The 12858-nt window shown below is 39.7% G+C and overlaps 1 protein-coding gene across 3 annotated transcripts in view; it reads left to right on the top strand.

Moving 5' to 3' along the window:
* KIF13A (kinesin family member 13A) overlaps positions 1-12858 on the top strand; it is a 209641-nt gene that overhangs the window by 76847 nt on the left and 119936 nt on the right. For all 3 annotated transcript variants that reach the window (XM_047101542.1, XM_047101541.1, XM_047101544.1), the window contains exon 3: positions 1694-1706. In XM_047101542.1, the coding sequence (XP_046957498.1) occupies positions 1694-1706 (13 nt within the window). The remainder of the gene's footprint in view (positions 1-1693; positions 1707-12858) is intronic.

Below are 12858 nucleotides of genomic sequence, written 5' to 3'. Positions count from 1 at the left end.
TCAGGTCATGATCTCACAGTCCGTGAGTTCGAGCCCTGCATCAGACTCTGTGAAACAGAGCCTGGAGCCTGCTTCGGATTCTGTGTCTGCCTCTCTCTCTGCCCCTCCCCTGTTCATGCTCTGTCTCTCTCTGTCTCAAAAATAAATAAAAACATTAAAAAAAAATTTAGTGGCTTTTAAAAAGTAAGGCAAGCAAAATTAGAGAAGGTTTAGTCAAAAGTACTGTGCATACTGTTTTCATTATTGTTCTACTTGCTCAGAACAGATGCCTTCCATAACAGTGTTCCACTTAAGGAAATTTTCTTGGCAGAAACCTTTAAGTTTATGCACAAAGCAAAGATCCATGGCTTTCTTAGATTAAAAGCACTCGTGCATTTTTAGTATAACATCCATAAATGTTTATCCTGCTTGAAAGGGTAGATAGAATGTTGACACTTACTTGATGGCAGCCAGAAATACCAGTTTTTCTAGATAGGGTCCCCTCTAAAACCTGACGATAAAAAATCACATTCCCATTGTGCCTGTCTGAAGTAATGATGTAAAGGATCCTTTAAGCTCAGTCATACAATTTCAAGAAGATGATAAAGCTTCATCTTTATGGAATGTCATGGTTTTCTTTCCCTCTGTTTAAAACTTTGGATTGTCCACCTGATTTTGGAATGCATAGACATTCTTTCCTTGCCGCTGAGCTCCGGGTTTTATTTGGGGCCCTCAGAGCTCTGTGAGGAGTGCTGCGCCCAATGCTGGAGAAAGGTCACCGTGCTATTTTTGCCTGTACCTTTTGATTTCCATGCCCTGTGCCCTGGAAAATCCATTTTCTTATCCTTCAGGTCTTATTCCTTGTGAAGAAGGAATAAAGCCACGGGGAAAACTCCCCCATTTCTACTTAACGATAATTTTACAGTTTATGTATTGATGATACTGGAGGCTGATTAAAAACACCCACGTCAGGAAGGCTAAGAACTAACTGTCAGAGGCTCACATTTTATAAAAATCATAGTTCAGCTTTTTAATTTCATATACATGGAAAACGTTTACAAGGCAAGTCAGCCCACTGGTTTGTTACTTTGAAAACGGTTTGCTTTTCGGAATTTTCTCCAGGTGGCAATTCCAGTCATTTGGGGGGATATTAACATGTAAAAATGTGCTTGTGTGGCTGGTTATGGGAGGAGGCTAGCTCTTCAGTTTCTCTTCAGTGATGAAATACATGAAAATTGTTGAGAACTGTGGCTTTCAAATGGGGAAAAAAATGCCATGTGAATTAGAATATTTATCAAAGGAAATATACATATATTGTAACACCAATTTAAGAAAATTTAAATGTCGAAATTAATTTAAAAGTGTTTGACCAGGTACAATATGATTGTACATGCTTTCTTTATCTGGATGCTTTTCTGTTGGCATTTTTTAGAATCATTAAGAATACCTCTGAGTGACTGAATCCATTCTCTGTAAACCAGGAAAGAAACCCATTATGCCTGTAATATATTTTTGAGCAAATATAATAGTTTATCACTTCAGGCAGCAAAGTGAATTTGGCTTCTCATCTTTGTAGAGTATCCTTCAGACCATGTTACCAAGATGCTGAGTTTCCGTTATGTTTTTTCTTTTTCATTGCTTCCCTCTGATGTGGCTGCTGTGTTGACAACCCTTTCTACTTCTGCTGCTGAAATTTTTTGTTTCCATCATTAAGGAAACCTCCCAAGGTAAGCACTGAAATGGAATTTGACACTCATATTAAGTGTGCACGTATCCAGGACTTCATCCATCACAGTAACCCATGTGGAATACCTCTCCCATTGAGAAGAAAAATCGGCGTTCTCATTAAAACTTAAACCATGAAAAAACAATTAATGTCGGTAATGATATAAAATTGGAATGCCGTCTGCGTTTACAAAGCACTTTCATACATTATTTTTTTCTTGGAATTAATGCTCTGGTCCTCAGAGCAAACCCGTCAGCTTACTGTTTCTATTTTATCAATGATGAAATGAGGCTCAGAGAGATGAAACTGTGTCTTAATTCACACATTGAGTAAGCGGAGAAGCTGGGACCATAGAGAATCACCACCTAGAGAATGGAAGGACAAAACTGGTAACAGCCTAGAATGATTGCTGACAGGGACAGATGATCTTTTCTATGCCCTACCAAGAGTAGTTGATAGCATCAGGAAAATTCTCCAGACTTTCAGGTAGCGTTAAGCCATCCACAAACTCTGGCTTCTCATTGGAGTTTCTTGGGCCTCACAAAGTCCACTGGCTGGAATCGTTCTCCTTGCTCCGGCCAGCCTTCAGTGGTATGTTTACCAGTGAGCAACCTACGGGTTAGAGAGTAGGTGGGGAAAAAGAATATGAGAAGGAGGGGATCTGAATGATCAACTCCTGAATAATTGAAGACTGATTTTGTTACTGGTGAGTATTTTATTGGGTATCAAGGGACACTTAGTGCCAAAAGGAGGGAGAAATTCAACCAGTCCCTCACCAATAAGGCTGGTTATATAGCTTTGGTTCCTGAGAAGGAGTCAAGACAGGCTACACACCCAACACACAATGTCTGGTCAGAATCTAAGACATGCTGGGGAGGGTAAGGAATTCAGAATAGATTTGGCTTACTTGCATCTAGGGCTATGAAGGCAAGTCTAACTTAGCTTTTAGAGTAATGGAAACTCAGCAAAATGCTAAATGTTACCCTTTATGTTTATTGAAGGAGATATAGGAATTGTCCTTGGCATTTAGGAGTTTCAACTCCAGCAAAGGTACATATCCAACAAATAATATGAGATCTTTTAAGAAAGAGGAAATATATGATGTTATAGGAATATAAGCACTGGCATCTGGCCAAATCTGGGGAATTAGAAGGTTCTCCCTGAGCAATTATTGATGTGGACATGGTCCCTAAAAGTTGCAGTCAAAAAAGTGTCTCTGCTACTCAGAAAGATGTGAGTGACCTTAAGCAGCTCTTCCTTCCCTCACTCTTGGTCTTAGAGGTTTCAAAACAGACTGCCATCCTTGTGATACATTTAATTCTTTCCCCACAGAAAAAGGCAACGAAATCCTGAGCAATTCTACACATTCGCAGTGAAATTAAAAAGAGGCACAAAAACACATTTAAAAAAAATCACTAAATTCTTTATGCCTAAGAATTTTCTAGGTTACTTTCTATTCAGTATATAGAGCTTACTGGTTTTCCTAGGTGTTCTGTTGATAGTTCCTATGAAGTATCATGAAATTTTCAAAATAAAATCAATATTAAATCACCACATTGAAATCTATAGATGCATACTGTAAGACACACCTGAGAATTATAAAGATCACCTTAAAATCAAATAAGTGACACAATAGAGTCATATTTTTTAAAAAGACATTAAAATAAATAAGGTCTTTTCTTGCAGAAACTGAAATATTGAAAGCAAATTGGAAAGGGAATGGTGTTTTTAATGATGATTATATAAACATGAAATTTTATGGATTTAAAACAGTGAGATTCAGACATGCTAAATTAGCAAAATCTTAAAAGACTGGTTGGTTCAATTTAGCAAATAATTGTTCTGGGCAGGGGATAGAATATTACATGAATGAGACCTGATCCTAGCATTCTAATGGGGGTAGGGTAACATGCACAATTTAATATAAAGTCAATTGTGTTAAAGGCCACAAGAGGCAAAATATTTGTGGAAGTCATAGGATGAAGGGTCCCATTCTGACTTCAGCAGATCCGAGGATAGCTAGGACTGGACCTAATATTAAAAACCTGTGCTTGAAGGCACTGGAGAAATACCAAGTTAGTGAAGAATTACCAAACCAAGATCGAAGAGAAGGTAGAAATGTAGAGGAGTGAACCTGGTGTTTGGGTGTATCCCATTCAGACAGAGCAGTTTAAAGGCAAAGTAGTGTTTCTGACAGCCTCATGGGGTCTGGGGAGCCGAGGAGAACAAAAATGTTAGAGCTCAGAGTTTGCCAGAGGTGGAGTCCTTGGTAAACTCTTTATACTTTGGCTTGGCAGAATGGATTGAGACCCAGCCTTGGCTGGAGTATAAAGATGAAATAGAAATAAACAGTCTTCACATGGATTCCTGTGTGGTTATGAGTTCTTTGTGTGATCCAGGAAATCTCAAGCACTAAAAATGGATCAAAGCGATCCTAGAATGGAGGTTCTTATAGGCACCCAGAAGAAGCAGATGTAATCCCAAATCTCTGAAGATTCCACAGACCATTTTAAAAATACAGTGTCTGCACACAATCAAAGACAAAGAAAGAGGTGCATTACAAGATAAGGTAACATGAATAGGAAATAGCAGAAACAATAAAATGTAGAAATAGACCCACAGATGCTTCAGATGTTCAAATTGTTAAGCATGAACTTTAAAATAACTATGCTTATTATATTTAAAGAGATAAGAGATAAGATTTTAAAATGTTGGAGAGGGTTAGAAACCATAAAAAGTGACAAAACAGATTTGGAAAATAATCCAATAGAAATGTTCACTCTGACAAACCCAAAACCAAAATTAAGAATTTAGGGTTTAGCTGAAGATCGAGCTGAAGAGAGAGTTAAATAACTAGAAGATAGGTTAGTAGAAAATACCAAAATGAAATACGAAAGAGGTGCTGGGACAACTGGACATCAGCATACACAGAAATGAATTTATATATAGACTTTATACCCTTCGTAAGATTTAATTCAAAATGGATCATAGACCTAAATATAAAATGCAAAATTATAAAGCTTCTAGAAGTTAACATACGAGAAATCTAAGAGATCTTGGGGTTGCTGATGACCATTTAGGTTCAGCACCTAAAGTGTGACCTGTAAAAATAAAATTGATTAGTGGGACTTCGTTAAAAGACACACTGCTGTAACAGCACTCTAAAGAGAATGAAAAGGGGTGCCTGGGTGTCTCGGTTGGGCGGCTGACTTCGGCTCAGGTCATAATCTCACGGTCTGTGAGTTCAAGCCCCGCGTTGGGCTCTGTGCTGACAGCTCAGAGCCTGGAGCCTGTTTCAGATTCTGTGTCTCCCTCTCTCTGACCCTCCCCCGTTCATGCTCTGTCTCTCTCTGTCTCAAAAATAAATAAACGTTAAAAAAAAAAAATTAAAGAGAATGAAAAGAAAGCCATAGACTGGGAGGAAATATTTGCAAAACACATCTGCTAAAGGACTCTTACCCCCACCTAAAAAATATGTGTGTGTGTGTGTGTGTGTGTGTGTGTGTGTGTGTGTATAAAGCTCTTAAATTTCAACAGTAAGAAAATGAACTACCCAATTAAAAGAAGGGCAAAAGACCTGAACAGACATTTCACCAAAAAAGATACACAGATGGCAAACACGGACATGAAAAATGCTTCACATCATATGTCATTAGGGAATTGAACATTAAAACAACAATGAGATGCCACTGCATACCTATAAGAATGACTAAAATCCAGAGATCTGACAATCCCAAAGCTGATAAGGAGAGCCCTAGGAATTGTCATCCATTGCTGATGAGAATGAAAAGTGGTATAGCCACTTTGGAAGACCGTGTGGAAGTTTATCACAGTGCTAAACATATTCTTATCATGTAGCTGTGTAATCCTGCTTCTAGGGATTTACTAAGATGAGCTGAAAACTTCTACCTATACAAAAACTACTCATGAATGTTTACAGCAACTTCATTTATAATTGCCAACAACTGGAAGCAACCAGGATGTTCTTCAGTAAGTAAATGGAAAAACAAACTGTGGTATGTCCATACAACGCAATACTGTATGAATTACCAAGCCACGGGAAAACATGGGGGAACCATAAATGCATAGTGCTAAGTGAAAGAAGCCAATCTGAAAAGGCTACATGCTGTATGATTCCAACTACATGACATTCTGGAAAAGGCAAAACTACAGACATTAAAAATGTGTGGTGTACCTGAGACAGTACCCATAGCTCATGGCAGCTCCAGAGTGACTGTTGAATGAATGAGGTAAGGAAGGGAGGGAGGGAGGGAGGGAGGGAGGAAGGAAGGAAGGAAGGAAGGAAGGAAGGAAGGAAGGAAGATCTATTGGAGCAGAATGACACCCACTAGTTTAGCAGAAAAAAGGTGCAAGTGATGGACAGAGCCACTTTGCCAGAGACACTTTGCCAACTTTCTGCCCTGATTCCATTCTCAAGAAGATCCAAATGCCTGGCCACTCTGTCATCTTGTTGCTTCTTTCTGACTTGACCTCAAAGTGTGCATTAGATCTTGCAAAGCTCACCAGCAGCATGGATTCTCTTGTCATTAATTTGTGTTCTAAGGATTTTTGTGTGTGTGTGTGTGTTGTCTGTTTGGGCAGTTGTTGAAATTTCATCTAATGATGTGATGATGGTGAATAATGGTAATCACCCACCTGCAACAATGCACTGCTTCTATTATGTGTAAGAATTTTGTGCATTTTACTAAGAAATGTTTGGAGGTAGGAGTGCTGATTAGGAGAAGGCAGAGGCTATCATTTTGAATATTTAGTTGAGTTAGCACTATTCCTCCCCATCGTTATGCAGGAAAGGTCTCGTATTCTTTATATTCTTAGAATGCTATTTCCATTGTTACTATTAATAGTAGGTATCTTTAACTCAGTTCTTGTAATATGCCAGATTCACTTAAAATCCAAATTAAAATTCACTGAAAACTTGGTTGCCTTCAAAGAGAAAAAAAAAAATCCATGATTGTCAAGGGGAGCAGGAGGAGAGAAGGGATGAATAGGTGAGGCACAGGATTTTAGGGCAGTGAAATAATTTTTTATAATACTATAATGGTGGGTATATGACATTTATGCATTTATCAAAACTCATAGAACTGTATAGCTCAAAAGAGAGAATCCAAATGTAAACTATGGAGGTTACTTATTAATACTGTATCAATATTGGTTCATCAACTATAATAAGTGTAACACACTAACCCAGTTATTAATAGGTGAAACCATTGGGGGTTTACCCAAGCAGAGAGAGTATATGGGAACTCTGCACCATCTGCTCAGTTTTTCTGTACACCTTAAAATTGCCTTAAAAAATAGTGTAGGGAGCCATGAGTGGCTCAGTAGGTTGGGTGTCAGATTTCAGCTCAAGTCATGATCTCACAGTTCATGGGTTCAAGCCCTGCATCAAGCCCTGCACTGACAGCACAGAGCTTGCTTGGGATTCTCTCTCTCTCTCTTTCTCTCTCTCTCTCCCTCTCCCCCCCCCGCCTCTCCCCCACTTGCACTCTGTCTTTAGAAATAAGTAAACTTAAAAAAATTATTTTAAATAGCCCATTATTATGAAAAAATAAATGTAATCACCACATCAACAGAATAAAAAAGAAAAACCATACGATCATCTCAGTAGATGCAGAAAAAGAGCATTTGACAAAATTCAACATTTATTTACAAACTTGAAGCAAGCTAGAGGGACACAGAATCCTCCTTAATGTGGTAAACAGCATCCATTGAAAATATACAGCTGTCATCATACTTAGTGGTGAAAGATTCACCACTTTCCACCTAAGATAGGCAATAAGGCAAGGATATTGCTTTAGCCACTTCCATTTAGCATTGACTGGAGGTCCTCGCCAGTGTAATAAGGCAAGAAAAAGAAATAAAAGATACTTAGATTGGGAAGGAGGAAGCAAAAGCATCTTTATTTTTTTTCTTTATTTTTTAAAAATTTTATTTTTTATTTTTAAAAATTTACATCCAAATTAGCATATGGTGCAACAATGATTTCAGGAGTAGATTCCTTACTGCCCCTTACCCATTTAGCTCATCCCCCCCCCACACCTCCTCCAGTAACCCTCAGTTTGTTCTCCTTATTTATGAATCTCTTTTGTTTTGTTCCCCTCCCTGTTTATATATATATACATATATATATATATATATATATATACATATATATATATATATAGTGTGTGTTTTAATATTATTTTTGTTTCCCTTCCCTTATGTTCATCTGTTTTGTCTCTTAAAGTCCTCATATGTATGAAGTCATATGATTTTTGTCTTTCTCTAACTAATTTCACTTAGCATAATACCCTCCAGTCCAGTTCCATCCACGTAGTTGCAAATGGCAAGATTTCATTCTTTTTGACTGCCGAGTAATACTCCATTTTGTATATATACTACATTTTCTTTATCCGTTCATCCATTGATGGACATTTGGGCTCTTTCCATACTTTGGCTATTGTTGATAGTGTTGCTGTAAACATGGGAGTTAATGTGTCCCTTCGAAACAGCACAGCTGTATCCCATGGATAAATGCCTAATAGGGCAATTGCTGGGTCATAGGGTAGTTCTATTTTTAGTTTTTTGAGGAACCTCCATACTGTTTTCCAGAGTGGCTGCACCAGCTTGCATTCCCAAAAAGCGTCTTTATTTGTAGCCATTATGGTCACCTACTTGGAAAACATTAAGAAACCTCCAAACCTCCTAGGACTTACAAATGGCAAGGTGGCAGGGGAAAGGTCAAAATACAAATTGTATTTTTCTATTCTAGCAATGAGCAATTAGAAAAAAATTTAACAAATCCAGTAATTTATAAGTGTTAAAAACATTACATACTTAGGTATATACTTAATGAAAAATGCACAAGACCTTTTTATTAAAACCCCACATATATATAGTCATTTGATTGTAGATGGATGTGCCAAGAGATAGAGCAAAGAGTATCAGCTGTGTTCACATAATGATAAGGCACAGAGTCGGACCAACAGTACATGAAGGGGAGGAGTCTTGGGTGACATCCTGGAAGGCCTTGATGCCAGGGTTGGCCCTCGTGCCTTCCGTGTCTCTCTGCTGCCTATTTTGAACAAAGCAGGGGCATAGTTGAGGCTCTGTTTTGGTAGATTAATGTCAAAGCAGAGCATAAAATAAATTGGGTTTGGTGAGTTGGGAAGGGGCTGGAGGTGGTATTTTGATATTCAATAAAATGTGCGAGAAAAGAGGTGATAAGGGTCTGCACTGAAGCAGTGCCAGGACACTGGAGAAGAGGAAGGGGAAAATTATCAAGACGTTGTAGAAGTAGAGCATCCAGATAGGGGCACTTGTACCCCAACGTTTCTAGCAGCACTCTCAACAATAGCCAAATTATGGAAAGAGCCTAAATGTCCATCAACTGATGCATGGATAAAGAAATTGTGGTTTATATACACAATGGAGTACTACGTGGCAATGAGAAAGAATGAAATATGGCCTTTTGTAGCAATGTGGATGGAACTGGAGAGTGTGATGCTAAGTGAAATAAGCCATACAGAGAAAGACAGATACCATATGTTTTCACTCTTATGTGGATCCTGAGAAACTTAACAGAAACCCATGGGGGAGGGGAAGAAAAAAAAAAAGAGGTTAGAGTGGGAGAGAGCCAAAGCATAAGAGACTCTTAAAAACTGAGAACAAACTGAGGATTGATAGGGGGTGGGAGGGAGGGAAGGGTGGGTGATGGGTATTGAGGAGGGCACCTTTTGGGATGAGCACTGGGTGTTGTATGGAAACCAGTTTGACAATAAATTTCATATATTGAAAAAAAATTAAAAAATAAAAATAATTTGCATGTCAAAAAATAAATAAATAAAATATTAATTGCCTCACACACACAAAAAAAAAGAAATAGAGCATCCAGGACTTGGGTGCTGAAAGCTTATAGAAGACAATATAATAGAGTCAGAGAGGACTATGGAATTTGAAACCAAACGACTGAAAATCCAGCAGGGACACAAGAAGAAAGGGCTGCTTTGGTGCCAGGACAAGTTGACAGGTTTGGTTTTAGAGTGGGTTAAATTGGGAATGATGGCAAAGCATCTGCTATCAATGCCTTGCAAGGTGTCCAAGGTTTGTAGTCTCTGCCCTAGAAGGGTCAGGTAGATTCTTGTGTAGAGGAGATAGGAGGTGGAAGGAAGGAGTGTCTATGAAGTTGTCAAGAAAGAGAGGATTAAGAGAAACAGAAGACAGAGAATCGAGGCTAGCACCTTGGAACTCATCCTGCTCTGGTGAATGGAGAGAGGAGGAAGAACCAGTAAGTATTAAGAAAGGAGACCAGACGCTCACGTGTGACCCTGCTGGTGCGGGTGGCATTTAGGATACTTAGACACTTGCTCTTTCCGAATTAGATCTCTTTTGTTTTTAGAAGTTATTTTTTCTACGGACGCCTGGGTGGCTCATTTGGTTAAGCATCCAACTATTGGTTTCAGCTCAGGTCACGATCTCACGGTTTATGAGTTTGATCCCCACATCAGGCTCTGCACTGACAGCTCGGAGCTTGCTTGAGATTCTCTCTCTCTGCCCCTCCTGGGCTCCCTCCTCCTGCCCCTTTCAAAATAAATAAGTAAACTTAAAACAACGTTATCTTTTCTAGTGTTAAGGTAAGGAAAAGATGAAGATATTTCTCTGGTTGACTTTTAAAAAGTTAGATCAAATTTTTTTTTTTATATATAGCGTGTGAATATAGCATGTTAGGACGGTAAGGGAAATTATTTATATTTGTATAAATTGTCTTGTGCTGTGCATTTGGATTTTTCTCTTTGGCTAGTGTTACATTTTGCAAGGGTGTACTCCTGGACAGAGAGACATTTATTTCAGTGTAGGCCAAAGCACATACCTCTTAATCTCGCCAGTAGCTCTTATGCGATGTTTATAGGAGTGTGTCCTGTTTCCCTTAAAAAGAAAAGTAAGCTTTTAGGCAAACATGGAGATACTTGCTGTATGCCTCCTCATTAGTTAAAACAAAAAACAAAATGGTTCTGTCTCATAATTTTCAGGGTTGAGGTAGGAGTGTTTTTCCTTATCAGTGGGACTAGTTTTTTTTTTTTTAATTTTTTTTTTAGCATTTATTTATTATTGAGAGAGAGAGAGAGAGAGAGAGAGAGGCACACAGAGCATGAGCAGGAGAGGGGTAGAGAGAGGAGGAGACACAGAATCCGAAACAGGCTCCAGGCCCTGAGCTGTCAGCACAGAGCTCGACGCGGGGCTCGAACCCACACACCATGAGATCATGACCTGCGCCAACGTCGGTCGCCCAACCGACTGAGCCACCCAGGCGCCCCTCAGTAGGACTCATTTTGAGTCTAAGGCTTTTGTTTCAGGGGTGTTAATCGCCTGTTTGTTCAGCCACCTTCTCGTAAACTTTGGATTTTGGCAGGAGGTGGTACAGAGGGAGAGAAGACACACGCGTGTAGAGAATCACTATCTAATTATGCCCTCACACACGCTCTGTCGTGGGAGAACAGAAAAATGTCCTCAGTCACAGTAGCTTTGCCTTCAGAAAGGAACTGGTTCTGGTTCCCCCTGTTGGCCCTCAGAAGGTCTGGCACGTTCTGGGAACTTCCCTTCCTGCGCTTCGTCATATCTGGCACAAGTGTCTTTCCTTTGGAGCTACGTTGAAGCGCACAGAAAAACAAGTGAATTCTTCTTCCTCTTCCTGTTTTCTCCTCTCTGTCAGTGTTTATGGAACAACTTCCATGTGCCACAATGTGCACTGTACGGCTGGGGGAGGTTTCTGAACTCAGACCATTCAAACCCTCCTCTTCAAAGAGGAGATGAAGCCTAAGGGAATGGATTTGGCCAGAACCATCCAGGGACAGAGCTTGGCCCCAGCCCTAGGCTTTCTGGTCTCCTGTACTTTCTGTTAGAACACATGGTTAGTGTAAAGCAGGTTTTCTATTTGTTGGATTTTACGGAGCAAAGACAGCAGGAAGCAGTAGGAAGGAAAAGTCGGGCGAGGATGTAAATCTGCAACATCACTTTCTTTAGACTCATCTCCTTTTCTTTTTTTAAATTTTTTTGTTAAACCTTTATTTATTTTCGAGACAGAGAGAGACAGAGCATGAATGGGGGAGGGGCAGAGAGAGAGGGAGACACAGAATCGGAAACAGGCTCCAGGCTCTGAGCCATCAGCCCAGAGCCCGACGCGGGGCTCGAACTCACAGACCGCGAGATCGTGACGTGGCTGAAGTCGCACGCTTAACCGACTGCGCCACCCAGGCGCCCCATAGACTCATCTCCTTTTCCACTCAGTTTGCTTTTTTTTCTCTCTCTGAACTCTAGATCATTATGTTTAACATCTCATAAATTAGTGTATGATTTATTTGGATATTTGGTGATGTTAATTAAACTCACCTTAAATTGTTTTTTTGTTTTTTTTTTTTTAATTTTATCTTCAAGTGTGTTCAGGACCAGGTGTGCTTAGGAACTTCAAGCTGTTTGATCCCTCTTATATTTCCATAAGTTTGTTGGCAAAGTCATGAGCGGACGAAAATGACATTATATGGCGGGCTCTATCCATTACAGAGTCATACCAAAACCCTGACTGTGCAAAATTTGCTCGTGAAAAAGGGAGGGGGCAGTCTTCCCATAGAGACAGTTTGCCGTCTCAAGTGTGCTTTAACTGTTTTCACAGTCTGTGACTGCCATCAATTTCTGTTGCCTCGACCACTTCACCTTGTGCATTTCTTGAAAGCTAAATGTTGGCCTCTGACGAGAGGAATTCTAAACCGACGCTGTGCAGTCTAGCAAGTGTGTAGCCACACGTGACTTTCCAGCGTGTGCTGTGTGGCTGCACAGGACTGAGATGTGTTGCAAACACAAAATGCACATGAGACATGAAAGATTTAGTATGAGAAAAAAAATACATAAGGTAAATATTTGGGATATATCAGGTTAAATAAAAATATTAACATTTGTTTTTATCTATTTTATTTTATTTTTAGCATTTATTTATTTTTGAGAGAGTGTGCGTGGGAGAGGGGCAGAGAAAGAGAGGGAGACACAGAATCGGAAGCAGGCTCCAGGCTCCGAGCTGTCAGCACAGAGCCCGACGCGGGGCTCGAACCCATGAACCGTGAGACCATGACCTGAGCCAAAGTTGGACACTTAACCGACTGAGC

Source organism: Lynx rufus, unplaced genomic scaffold (genome assembly GCF_022079265.1).
Source record: "Lynx rufus isolate CCGP_SWC_20201006 ecotype Redwood Valley unplaced genomic scaffold, mLynRuf1.p SCAF_6, whole genome shotgun sequence".
In the NCBI taxonomy this organism is placed as follows: Eukaryota; Metazoa; Chordata; class Mammalia; order Carnivora; family Felidae; genus Lynx; species Lynx rufus.
Note: the sequence above shows the minus strand (reverse complement) of the source record. Positions and strands in the feature narration are given on the sequence as shown.